General features: G+C 35.4%; 1 protein-coding gene across 1 annotated transcript in view; it reads left to right on the top strand.

Moving 5' to 3' along the window:
• The window catches only part of VPS13B (vacuolar protein sorting 13 homolog B (yeast)), a 542,268-nt gene that overhangs the window by 374,462 nt on the left and 154,170 nt on the right, over window positions 1-13,636 (top strand). Inside the window, exons 19-21 of the mRNA XM_011966737.1 lie at window positions 9,219-9,421; window positions 12,465-12,672; window positions 12,975-13,159. Of these exons, the coding sequence (XP_011822127.1) occupies window positions 9,219-9,421; window positions 12,465-12,672; window positions 12,975-13,159 (596 nt within the window). The remainder of the gene's footprint in view (window positions 1-9,218; window positions 9,422-12,464; window positions 12,673-12,974; window positions 13,160-13,636) is intronic.

Here is a 13,636-nt window from a genome sequence, read left to right as displayed (position 1 = left end):
GCATATCCTCCATCACCCTTTGGTATTTTTAGTTTTCATTTTTCCAGGATCCTAGAGTTCTAAAGCATTTCATAAAAAATACCTTTCCCAGACAATGGCCATGTGTGAGTAGCCAGCTCAGTAGACACTTCATCTTTCATGACAAATTCTGCCTTTTTTTATGGGAAAGAAAAAACTCTTCCAGCTACTTGTTTTTCCATTTTCTTGTGTCCAAACAAAGAGGTTTGAATTAAACTAGGAGGTTCCAATTTTTACTTACCAGTAAGGACTAAGTCACAGTCCCTGGGGAATGGAAATCTCACCTATGAGAAATCATCAGGTGCTTTGAGAAGGGAAACATGTTAGCAGCCTGGCCACCCATTTGGTCTATTATTTTGATGACTAGACTTTTAAGTTCATTTGTTGGGGAATACTGGCATCTTTTACAGCTTAAATGTCAGTATCCATGTAGTTATCTGGTTTTGTTATGTTGTCCCATATATCATTTTTTCCTGTATTTTAGTTTACTATATTATAGGTTCTGTCTCTCTCTCTATATATATATATATACACACACACACACACGCACATATATATATATATATGCACTCTATATATATATAGGTTTATTATAGAATTCAATATAATTAAACTTACATATTCTGATCAAGGGCGGGGAGGAACACATTTTTTTCATTGCTAGAGCACCCAAATGCCATTTTTATCTGCTTCAACATAATTGGTTGAAGGAATGGAAGACTTTATTTTTGAGGAATTTGTTGTGTCTTTACAGCCAATACTTCCAAAATTTTGTCCTTTTCACATTTTGAGGTTTTCTGATGCTTCACTGTTATGCAAATCAGCTTCCGGATATATCTAACACATGCTTGCTGATTTTCTAGTAGCCTTAGATTACTTACAGCTGGATAAAATAATTACCTGGATATGCTTTGCTAGCAATGTCATCATTGACTACTCTTTCTAATAATATATAGAAGCTCAATTTAGATTGCATTTGGCTCAGTCAGCATGTAGAAACTAGGAGCCTTACTAAGGGTCTGGTAGATACTGACAATGTAGGGCTGGCAGCACTTTGTAAACATTTTCCAAAACAAGTGGTTTGCATTTATTAGTCTTCTGAAGGAGTATTTTAAAAGTCATTAAACTATTTGTTCCTTGAAGTAAATTTTTATACTCAATGAAAAGTATGTCAGTGTTCAAACGAAGCATGATTGGTTCCATTTATCATACCAGTTGTTTCTGAAATTATTTCTCAATGTTGCTACACCTCATTTAGTTTAATTAAATATCTGCTATTAGTTTTCTAAAACTTAAATTTGAAAGATAAACATAGATTTTTGGAAAAAGCAGAAAAATTCATCGGGAAAGCATTCTGTTGAAGGAAAGGAAGTAGAAGAAGTCATACCGCACGCTTGGTCAAAGTGACCTGATCACATAATCACTAAATGCAACATGGGATCCTGAGTGGGATCCTGAAACGGAAAAAGGACATTGGAGGAGAAGCTGGTAAGATTGAAAGGTCTTCAAATTAGTAGTATTATATCACTGCAAATTTAATGGTTTTTAAGAGTCATAATCTGATTTTATGTAAGTTATTAACATTGAGAAGCTGGGTGGAAGATATCAACTTTGCTGAAAGCCTAAAATTGTTTCAGAATTTAAAGTTTTAAAAAAATGACCTGATCAACAATTGGGTAAATAACTCTAATAATATTCATGCTTTTAAACATTTAAGTGATAATTTTATATCCTAAACTTTTGAAGCATATTTTTAAAAATTTTGTCTTCATTGTTTTTAGAAATTTAGGGGAAAAATACAAGTACAGAAAATGTACAGGGTAATTCATCAAATGCCTGTGTACTCATGAGCTAGAACAAATATAAACATTTGTCTTATTTGCTGTAAACACACACACAGAACTTTACAAAATTATTCAGGCCTTTTCCAATGTTCCATTGTTAAGAAGGTAGCTCTTTATAATTTTTACTTGTAGGCATTTTGTCCAATGGTGCATTCGTCCCCCTAGGAAGAAGAACACATGCCTTAACTCACTTTCTGTTGTCATTTATACCAGGTTGTTGGATGTATAAATATCTAGTTTACATGAACTCTGAGTATTCTCTGTGGCCCTAGGTTTATATGTGTGTTAATACATAAGATTCAAAATAAGGAAGATATTTAGTATGTTTCCTGGGAAAAAAAAGAAAGGCCTGATGTCCCACGGGCTAGCTTCTCAGAGTGAAAGAATGGGGAAAGGAAAATTAATAACCCTGTCATGAGTCCAAGGGATTACTTTGATATTTTGTGGTAAAAGTGTATAATTTGGTTTACCATCTATAAGTGACCCTTTGTGAAATTCATCACCACCTTTTATTGCTATTAAGTTATCACAAGCTCTTAATAAATACTGGCTCACGCTTGTGATCCCAACACTTTGGGAGGCCGAGGCAGGCAGATCACGGGGTCAAAGGTTGGAGACCAGCCTGACCAACGCGGTGAAATCCCATCTCTACTAAAAAAAAAAAAAAAAAAAAAACAAATTAGCTGGGCATGGTGGTGTGTGCCTGTAATCCCAGCTACTCAGGAGGCTGAGGCAGGGAAATTGCTTGAACCAGGGAGGTGGAGGTTGCAGTGAACTACGATCACACACTGAACACCAGGCTGGGTGACAGAGCGAGACTCTGTCTCTAAATAAATAAATAAATACTGGTTCCAAGATTAAAAGCACTTAACTAACATTTTTTTTATTATGTTGTAGCTTTTTTTAATGTAGGAGTATATGTTCAAAGGAAATATCTATTTTAAACTTAAAAGCTGATATCTGTGGGTGAATCTTTCTGTGGTACTACAGGTAACTGTGTTCCCTCATTGAGGAATGGAGTCACAACAGGTTGGTGTGTGCAGTATGTGTAGCAGACAAGGAAGGCAGATGGGGATGAGTTGTATCAGTTGTGTAAGTTTCAAAATTGAACCACACTGAATTTCTACATAGGTATATGGCAAGAAAGAAAAAGGACAAAAAGGACCAGGCAGGACATATTTTTATCTGCGGATTTTGTATTTTCTTAATACTTTCTGGCAATGGCTGTTCCTGTGTCCTCACTGCAAACATTAGCATCTTATTAAATTCTCATTGTCATTTGTGTGTTTAAACAAGCTCATGATCAGTGCTGGTAGGCCTGAGTTACAGGCAAATAAGAACTGTAGAATGACTGTAAAAACTAAGACTAAAGCAAGGGGTAGGCTTGGGCAAAAGAATAAAAGAGACTGAGAAAAAGAATTAACAGCACATAAAGTGAATAAAAAGAAAGCAAAAATTATTAGGGTTTGTATGATACCAGGGAAGTATTCCTGTTCAACAGTTCATGTGCTTAACAGAGTCAATATTAGAAATGTGGGATATCTCTTCCCCACTCAGTACTTTACTACTGAGATTGCAGAACTTGAAGCTAATACATTGCCAAGGGAGAATCTGATATGAAAGAAAATTGCTAATTATTTTCTTTATCTTCATATACCCAATATATGGTAGATAACCAGTAACTTTTGGTTGAATAATGGATACATGCCTACATAAATGTCAAATTGAAGGTGAGCCAGGATATCTAAATTCCTTAGAAACGATCAGAAGCATGGTAATAGCACTTGTTTAAGAAATTAGGCCTGGTTTTAGATACTGTGTCATAAGGACAGATATTATGGTTTAAGGCATGAGAGTAGAGAAGTTTGCTGAAATATTAGTTCAAGAGGAGAATAGAAAACTGAAGATTACTTATTGAAATCCCATTGGTTAAAGGTATTATTTGTGACACTTCGGATTGCACGTGGCAGAAAATCCAACCTAAACTGGTTTAAGCAGTTGTCACGTATGTGAAAAGCTCCAAACCACTGTTGTCCTGAGGCATGGAAGAGTCTGTTAGATTTCTTTTTTTTTTTTTTTTTTTTTATTATTATTATACTTTAAGTTCTAGGGTACATGTGCATAACGTGCAGGTTTGTTACATGTGTATACTTGTGCCATGTTGGTGTGCTGCACCCATCAACTCGTCAGCACCCATCAACTTGTCATTTACATCAGGTATAACTCCCAATGCAATCCTTCCTCCCGCCTCCCCATAATAGGCCCCAGTGTGTGATGTTCCCCTTCCCGAGTCCAAGTGATCTCATTGTTCAGTTCCCACCTATGAGTGAGAACATGCGGTGTTTGGTTCTCTGTTCTTGTGATAGTTTGCTGAGAAGACTGTGCAGCCATAAAAAAGGATGAGTTTGAGTCTGTTAGATTTCTTCCCTCTGCTTTACGCAGCTTTGTCCCTTAGGCTCCACATGCTGACTGCCAGTAGTTCCAGGGCCTTAATTTTCTTAACCTCAAGACCAGGGAGCAAGAGGAAGGGTCATGTTCCCAAAAGTATTATTATACCTTAGTGGTTTTCATTGAATATTATGCTCATTCTGGAACCAAATCAATCTCCAGAGAATATCAAACATAAAGTCCCATAAAGTGTGGCAAGTTCCACAACCTGCTAGACTGTTTCCGGCAAACCAGTCATTGGATTCTGTTGTCACCGGAACATAGCTATAGCTAGCTTAGTGCCTGCCTTCATTGCAGGGCCTCTATTTCTGAAGCACATTGTGCGTCCTCTGGTCCTCCTTAGTGCTCACCTGAGTCTGGCCCACTTTCTTCTTGTTCCAGCCTCCCAAATGTTTGTGTGATCATTGGCTTCCTAATTCTATGCCATTTTCCTGATATTTCTGTCCCTACCTTTATCTTTACTCTCTTGAGAATTCTAGCTATCCCATTCTCTGTCCCCAAGGGAAAAAAAAAAAGGAATTTGTGTAATAGTAGGGAAGTGTTTTTCTATATTTGTTTTGTAATAATTCAAGTCTGGAATTTTTTTTTCATTCTCTCCTTGCCCCAGTCAATAAGAACTTGTAATTATGTAACTTTGGGAGGGTTAAAAAGAGCCTTCCATCAACTCTACTTAAGTTCTCTAAGAGGTTAGGCACTTTGCAAGTGATATGCATAATATAGAATGATATGAATTTTGACATTTCAGTACTAGTTCTTTTAAGACAATTCCTCATAATTTTAGTACAACATCAGTATTTAGTGCAATATCGGTATTTTAAAGTGGTTCCTGCATAATAGAAATACCTAATATGATCCAAATTCTGTATGTATGATGTTATTTCTACAAATATAAGATTTTATCATGCTTACAAATATTCTTTTTTAAATGAAAGCCACTATAGAGTGAGAAAGGAATCTCATTCCTCTGTATGCTTTGTAGACAAAATGTTGTCAAGCCCATTCCTAAAGAGACTTCCAGGAATAAATATCAACCTTTTCTGACTTTTCTTTAGTAGATAATTACCTTTGCTTCCATAAACTTGTTCTTTATGGCTTTCTTAGTTCTTTTGCTTTAATTTTGACCACTCCAAGTGATGGTTTAGGGTGGATTAGAAACAGACACACCTGAAGAGGTACTTAGCAAGTTTCTCACGGTCATAGAAAGAGGTTACAAATAAGGAATGGGAGAAGGCTAGAAACCACTCTGTGCTGTTGGATTTGAACCTGAGGTATCAGTATGAATTCATGGTTTTTAATATATTTACCAGTGGATAGAGAGAGAGACAAAGATACGTAGGTATACAGGGGTTGCTATACATACATATACTTCTTAGCTCTGCTGAAAGGACCTAGCAGCAGTGACACCCCAGTAGCAACGAGCATACCTACCACCCAGATTTTGGTTTCTAGATACCATTCTTCAACAAAAGAAACCAGAGCTCCTTGGAGAAATGGCTGGTGTTGGAGATAGGGTGGGAAAAATACAAGATGAGCCTGAAATATTTTGTGGCCTGAAAGTAAAGAAGTTCTCAAAAAATAATGGGCATAGGCCAGGTGCAGTGGCTTTCGCCTGTAATCCCAGCACTTTGAGAAGCCGAGATGTGCAGATCAACCAAGGTCAGGAGTTTGAGACCAGCTTGGCCAACATGGTAAAACCCCATCTCTACTAAAAAGACAAAAATTAGCCGGGCATGGTGGTGAGCGCCTGTAATCCAAGCTGTTCGGGAGGCTGAGGCAGGAGAATCACTGGAATCCGGGAGGCAGAGGTTGCAGTGAGCCAAGATCATGCCACTGCACTCCAGCCTGTGTGACAGAGTGAGACTCTGTCTCAAAAAAAAACAACAAAAAAAAAAGATGAGCATATACTAAAAGGACACAGGGACCATCTTAAAGGGCTCCCAATGGCCAAAGCTGGTTCAGAGTAAGCAACAATGTAAATAATGATAGTATTGGATTATAACCCATAAAAATGAATATTCATGAGTCCATACTGATATAAATAAATAATTGAATTAGTATATGGGGTAGAAGGGACAGCTCTAGTATATGTGCTACTGAAGTGGGCACTAGAAGGGACAGCTCTAAGTAAGGGAAATAGGAAACCACCATTATCACACACCACAAGAAATCATTGCAGGTGAGACTACTGGTGGATGCTAACATCAGTGGGTGAAAGTTTGAAGAAAAAGAGCATATTTGCATAACCTCCAAGTGTCTCTCCCACAAAAATACTTACTTACAAGGGGAAAGTGTTAACTTTACAGTGGCAAAATGTGACAGACACCACTTTAGCCATATGATCAGAGTTAATATTGTAAATAGTAAAATATTAAGTATCACATACACCAATATGATGCACTAAGGGTGTCACTTCTGTGGTATTGCCAAAAATGCATAACCTCATTCTAATCACAAGAAAACATCAGATAAACCCCAACTGACAGACATGTTGCAGAATGACTGTCCTGGGTTATTCCACAGTATCGAGGTCATGAAAGACAAAGAAAGCTGGGGGATCTGTCACATATTAAAGAATACTAAGAAGCTTTGATGATTAAATTCAGCAGAGATCCTAGGTTGAATCCTGGACCAGAAAGAGGAAAGTAGTGGGAAAAATGGCAAAATTTTAAAAAGATGTGTAGATTATTTAAAAGTATTATATTGATGTGGATTTCCTGATTGCAGTATTTGTACTAAAGTTACTTAGCTAGGTGAAGGGTATACAGGAACGTTATACAGTATGTTTTTTCAGCTTTTATGTAGGTCCAAAGTTATTTCAAAATAGAAAGCTTTTTTTTTTTTTTTTTAAGTGAAGGGTCTTGGAGTAGATGATTTCTAGATCTCTTCCATCCAGCCTTGTTATGTTACAGTGGTACAAAATGAAACCGAAGATGTAAGCAGTTTTATTTCCTGTCTACCAATTAAGAAATACGTTGAGGCAGCTGAAAAATAGGATCAGATTCTAAACTGTCTATTCAGTTCAATGGAACATGTCCTGAATAGCTACTGTTGTGCCCAGGACTACACTGAATAAGCTGGTCCTTGCCTCCAGCGTGGTCAGTACTAGAGCTTGAAAATGGTGTGATCGTCTCTTTCAGTCACTCATATTATTCAGGTGTCTCTTCTTTGATGTTTTAAAATAATGGAATTGGAGAGAATGAAATAGAAATTGATAAGTTTTAGAAATTTGTCAAAGGAAATAAGAGCCTTCAAAGAGGACCTGAGGTTTTTCAGTCTGGGTGCCTGAAGAGATAATGATAACCATTAAATAAGATAAGCAAACTAGGTGGCCTTTGGCATTAAACACTGTGTACAAGGATTCAATATGACTATCATAATAAGATTACAAACAGTTAATTAGGTATGTCAGTGTGGGGTTGTACAAAGATATGTGTATTTGAAAATAAAAGATGATGTAATCCTGACATTCTGTTAATGCTCATTTACTAAATAATTGTACTGAATTAAGGCTATACTTTTATGCCTTTATGGCAAATTTCTGGATGATGAATAGATATATTTCATTTAGCAAATATTTACTTTTAGAAGTTTTAGATATTTTAGAAAGGTAATGCTGTTAAGTCAGAAAATTATGGCTTAAGTTATGGACTCTGTTAATAAAGATGGTTTTTTATTTGGGGGTATTTTGGGGCCTGTTTCTATTTCTTTTATTTTCTAGAGTGCTTTTTTTGCTTGTTTATTTGTTTGTTTAGACTGAGTGAAAGCTTTGAATCAGGATAATTGTAAATGAAATGGTAGTTTCAGTTTCACAATTTGATGAAACATTTTAAGCAATGGATTTCCACCATGATTATTTTTAAACAAAAGTCTTATCTCTAACGCTTTTGTGGGTGTGATGCCTTCTGTGGAGGATTAGACGTTGAATATCTTATTTCTGCAGTAGGAATATACAACTTATATGAAATTTTCAAGTCTCTACAGAATTGAAAAGTCAGTGTGGTTACTGTACTTTGAAACATGTGTATACTATGGGCCTAAGGTGTTTTTTAATCTTTCATCTTTTTTAGGGATCAAATATCATTAGAAAAATAAGCCATGGGCATTACAAACGTGGTCTGGTGAAATTCAATATTCACTATGACAATTTAGAATATGAGCTCCTTGGGAGGAAAGTTAACTCACCACTCTAACTTTGCATCTAAATATCTTAAAATGTGCCATTGGTTTTATGAAAACGTTTTGATCTACACTCCTATTTTAAGTTCAAAAGAAAACCTACATTTTAAAGTGTATTCCTTTTCTGGGTATATTTACTTTGAACTATAGCATATAGTTTTTCTCATAAATCTAACCTGCCACTATCTGTTTTTAAGACTTTGTAAACTTCAAGTGGTTATGATGTGTGAAGTTTGGATTAAACTAAAATTTTTAGAAAACACATGTTATATATTTTGATTGTTTTGAATTTTAACATGGGCCAGTAAAAAACTTAAGTGTCTAGCAAAGTAATATACTGCACTCTGTTACTGTACGAAATCACAGAAAATTACCCTTTCCCATCATGTTAACAATAGACAAATGAAGCAGCTGTTCTTATTCTTAATGTAGTTGCTTGAAAAACTTGCACAACTTAATGAAAATGTCTCTACTCATAAAACTTAAAATGCTCACACATGGAAAAAGTCATAATGTTTTGGCAAATATTACTTTGTTAGGAATGTGAATGAGGTATACCTGCTTTATAACTAGAACTCTGTATAAATGGCATGAAACGGTGGTGGACTGCCAACTGAGCAAGAAGACTCTGACAAAGGACGAATTAATACTCTTCAAAAATACAGACAGTTCTTTCCCAAACATTTTTTTGATAAGGATGAATTATATACTCTTCTCTATTTTTTTTTTCAGGCGTAATTCTTGGGTCATCATTTCTACTCACTATAAACGATTTTCTCCTTAAAACAAGTCTCAAAGAAAGAAGCCGCATTCTGATAGGACCATGTTGTGCTACTGCCAATCTGGAAGCTAAATGGTGTAAACACAGCGGCAATCCAGGCCCTGAGCAATCCATACCAAAAATATCCATTGACTTAAGAGGAGGTCTGCTACAGGTCTGTGGGTATTGGCCATATTTTTTTCATAGGTTATTAACTAGCCTCTGTTCAGTTTTTGAACTGTTTCACTAAATTTTAAAAGTGTGGTAAGAAAGGGTATTTGTCAGATTGCTACTTGTTAAATTTTCCACAACTTTATTGAGATATAATTCATACACCAGACACTCTACCTATTTAAAGTATACAATTCAGTGGGTTTTTAAGCATATTCGCAGAGTTGCACAATCATTACCACAGTCAATTTCAGAACATTTTCATTACCACCAACAAAAAAACCCGTATCCATTAGCAGCCAGTCGCATTACCCTCTAACCCCCTCATCAGGCCTAGGAAACCACTAATCTACTTTCTGTCTCTATAGATTTACCTATTCTTGACATTTCATATAAATAGAACCATATAACCTGTGATCTTTAGTGACTGACTTCTTTCACTTAGAGTGTTTTCAAGGTTCATCCATGTTTACCAAGTGTCAATATTTTATTCCTTTTTATGGCCAAATAATAATCCATCATATGGATATACCATATTTTATGTATTGACTCATCAGTTGATAGACATTTGGGTTCTTTCCACTTTTGACTGCTATAAATAATGCTGCCATGAACATTTGTGTACGACTTTTTGTGTGGACATATGTTTTCATTTCTCTTAGATATATAACTAGGAGTGGAATTGCTGGGTTGAATTTTTTTTTTTTATGTGTAGACTTTTCTTTTTGAGACAGGATCTTGCTCTGTCACCCAGGCTGGAGTACAGTGGTACAATAATAGCTCACTGTAGCCTCAATCTTCCAGGCTCAGGTGATCCTCTTGCATCAACCTCCTGAGTAGGTAGAACTGTGTACCACCACACCCAGCTAATGTTTCGTTTTTTGTTTGTTTGTTTGTTTGTTTCAGTAGAGATTAGGTCTCACTATGTTGTCCAGGCTATAGATTTTTTAAATTATTAATACTAAAAGTAGTCAACTTGTTGCAGGCACAGTGTCACTAGCAATATATAAGAACCATTTCCTAATATTAAATATTTTACATGTGATGAGATCTGATTACAACACTTGATAAATTAGTCACATTGCAAGCTCTTAATGCATTTGTATTAACAGCCAAGTGTAGAATATATGAAGATATCCAAGTTATTTCTTGAATATTTTGTGTTTGGATAGATTTTAATTTAATCTTTATGTAATTTGATGCCACTTTAAACTTGACATGAATCCAAAAAGCTTGAAAGATTCACAGTGATAGAAAATTAAAACAACTAATTGGTCAATAATAGAGACATTAAATGTGAATTTTCTTTCTTTCTTTCTTTCTTTCTTTCTTTCTTTCTTTCTTTCTTTCTTTCTTTCTTTCTTTCTTTCTTTTTTTGAGATAGGATCTCATTTTGTTGCACATCCTGAAGTGCAGTAGTGTGATAACAGCTCACTGCAGCTTCAGCCTCCTGGGCTCAAGAGATCCTCCCACCTCAGCCTCCCAAGTACCCAGGACCACAAGTGTGCACCACTATGCCTGACTATTTTTTTTAAGAGACAGGTTCTCACTATGTTGCCCAGGCTGGTCTCAAACTCATGGGCTCAAGTGATCCTCCACCCATGCTGGGATTACAGGCATGAGCCATAGCACCTGGCCAATTTTCTGTTTTTATCTAAAAATTGTATTGCCTCAAGTTTTCACCAGTTTTCTTTTTAATGTACAGAGCAAGATTTGGGAAGATCCTAATAATTTATTGTTTTGTGTTGCTTTGGAAATTTTCAGCATCTATCAGAAATCTTCATATATTTAGCAATAAGCATGTATTACTTTATCAAGAATATTCATTGTCTTACCTTTTTTCCAAGGCAGCCAAGTAACTTCACATTAAAAACAGCAATGATCTGTTTACATGACCAAGTGCTTAAAAATAAAAAGTAAGAAAATTTTAAACCACAGCATCAATAAAAGCAAAAACAAAGTACAGTGTATTATCTCTGTATTACAGTCATTGTCTCTTGACAATTTAAAGGCTAGAGCACAACATTCTACTCCCCAGTTTGACTTTTCACCTATCTCTATTTTTCAACATCCAATAAAAATAAGATTGATGAGAACACAAGTACACTTAGTGTTATATCTCTTACTTTCATTTCTGAGATGCCTTAATTCCAGAGAGCAGAACCTAAGCCTAGGGTTTAAAATTTACCCACACGATATAGGGCTATTATTGTCTACTACTATATATTCTTTTGTCTTTTCTGTGTTACCTGGTTCTCTTAGAATTGATAGTTGTATTGCCTTTATTTAGTATTTACAGAGAAATTTAACATTTTTGAAAGTTTTAATCTTCATTGTAACCTACTGGTCATTATATGTCTATAACTTATTATAGACTAATATTACTCACATGCAGAAAAAGAAAACTTAATCTCCATTAGAGGAAACGCTAAGTCCTTTTGTTCTGAAACTCTACTGTAGCTACTGTAGTATAGTTGATTCTCAGGGGCTCTGGAATCCTCTGTGTTGGCACAGTCTTACTAACCACGGAAGTTGGGAGCCTTCTAAGTTCAGGTTCATTGAGAAGGCTCCCTCTCTTTTTCTCTGAAAAATAAAAGTGCAGAGAAAGGAACCCTATTATAAGGATTGCTTATTTAATCTCATGGCAAAATGTCAGAGCTATTCCACAAGGTTATTATTATGATTTTATTAACATTTTGGCCTAGAGGATCTTCATTGCCTTCTCTCAGACTATAATAGGGTTCTTTTCCCTCTTAGCTAAATTAATTCATAAACATTACTTCACATCAACATACTTCAACATTTAAATTTTATTGTTATTCACACAATATAAAATATAATTAATTTTTTGTTGTTATATATTTACTCAATTCAAGCAGTAGAATTTCATCCTGTAGGTCAGTTACTTTTTAGGAATTACAGTTTATTATAAGTAATTAAATTGAACATAATTACAGTCCTACAGTAATTCAAATATGATTATACCTACTTAGTCTCGAGAAATATTTGTATTTAAAAGCCACTAGAATTTTTTTATGATTTTAAAGGTCTTCTGGGGTCAAGAACATTTAAATTGTTTAGTTCTTCTACATGAATTACTCAATGGATACCTTAGTGAGGCGGGAAATTTTGAAATACAAGTTTCTGAACCAGTACCTCAAATGTCATCTCCTGTGGAAAAGAATCAGACATTTAAAAGTGAACAAACTTCAGATGACCTACGGACAGGTCTATTTCAATATGTACAGGATGCTGGTAAGTAGCAATAGCCTCAGTATGAGAGTGTGTGTGTGCATGTGGGTGCATTTTAAATGCATGTTGACTAAATAATAACAATCAAGATGACTTTTTAAAGTGCATTAAAATTTTCAGTACAAAAATAGTACGTTATCATTCAGTCTCTCTTAGGGGAAGTTCTTGATTTCTTTCTGTTCCAGAATATATATAAAGCCAATCAACTAGCTTCTTTATATCTTTTATTCTCATAAGTTTTTCTTCCTTTACTAAACCATGTTCCCCTTTAAAATCATACAATTAATTATATTTTTATTTGACAGAATATTTGAAATTGCCTGGGGTCTATGAAGTCTTATTTTATAATGAAACTGAAGATTGCCCAGGGATGATGTTATGGAGATACCCAGAACCTAGAGTGCTCACCCTTGTACGAATAACTCCTGTGCCTTTTAACACCACAGAGGATCCAGATATTAGCACAGCAGACCTTGGTGATGTGCTACAGGTATGTAATGACTATTCATTGTAAAATGAAAATATTGTGGGAAAGCACTGATCATATATTAGGAAAAATGTTTGGAACATACTTACTTCTTACATTAATAGTATCAGAGAGAAATACACATCTGTGTATGTGGTATGTGTATATCCACACACATATATAATAGGATTTTTTAAAATAAGGGAATAATGTAATCCAAACTCATGATACATGGCAATTTTCAGAGTCCTCAGTTCTACTCTCCATTTTATTGTGAGTAGATTATAATGGGACAAGGAGGTGTCATTTAGTTCACCGCTCCTTTATCAAGTGCCTGTCATGTGTTCACACACTTCAGAGCTTCTAGAGCTGCCCCATGAAACAAAATATGCCCATGGAAGGCCAGAAATAGATGACTGTAGTTTTCATTTCCATAGCTGAAATGGTCTTGGGGCTTGAGGTAGGCTGATTTTTCTATCAAAGAAAAGGTCTAACCAGTGA

The sequence above is a fragment of the Mandrillus leucophaeus genome, unplaced genomic scaffold (genome assembly GCF_000951045.1).
Source record: "Mandrillus leucophaeus isolate KB7577 unplaced genomic scaffold, Mleu.le_1.0 Scaffold770, whole genome shotgun sequence".
Lineage (NCBI taxonomy): Eukaryota > Metazoa > Chordata > Mammalia > Primates > Cercopithecidae > Mandrillus > Mandrillus leucophaeus.
Note: the sequence above shows the minus strand (reverse complement) of the source record. Positions and strands in the feature narration are given on the sequence as shown.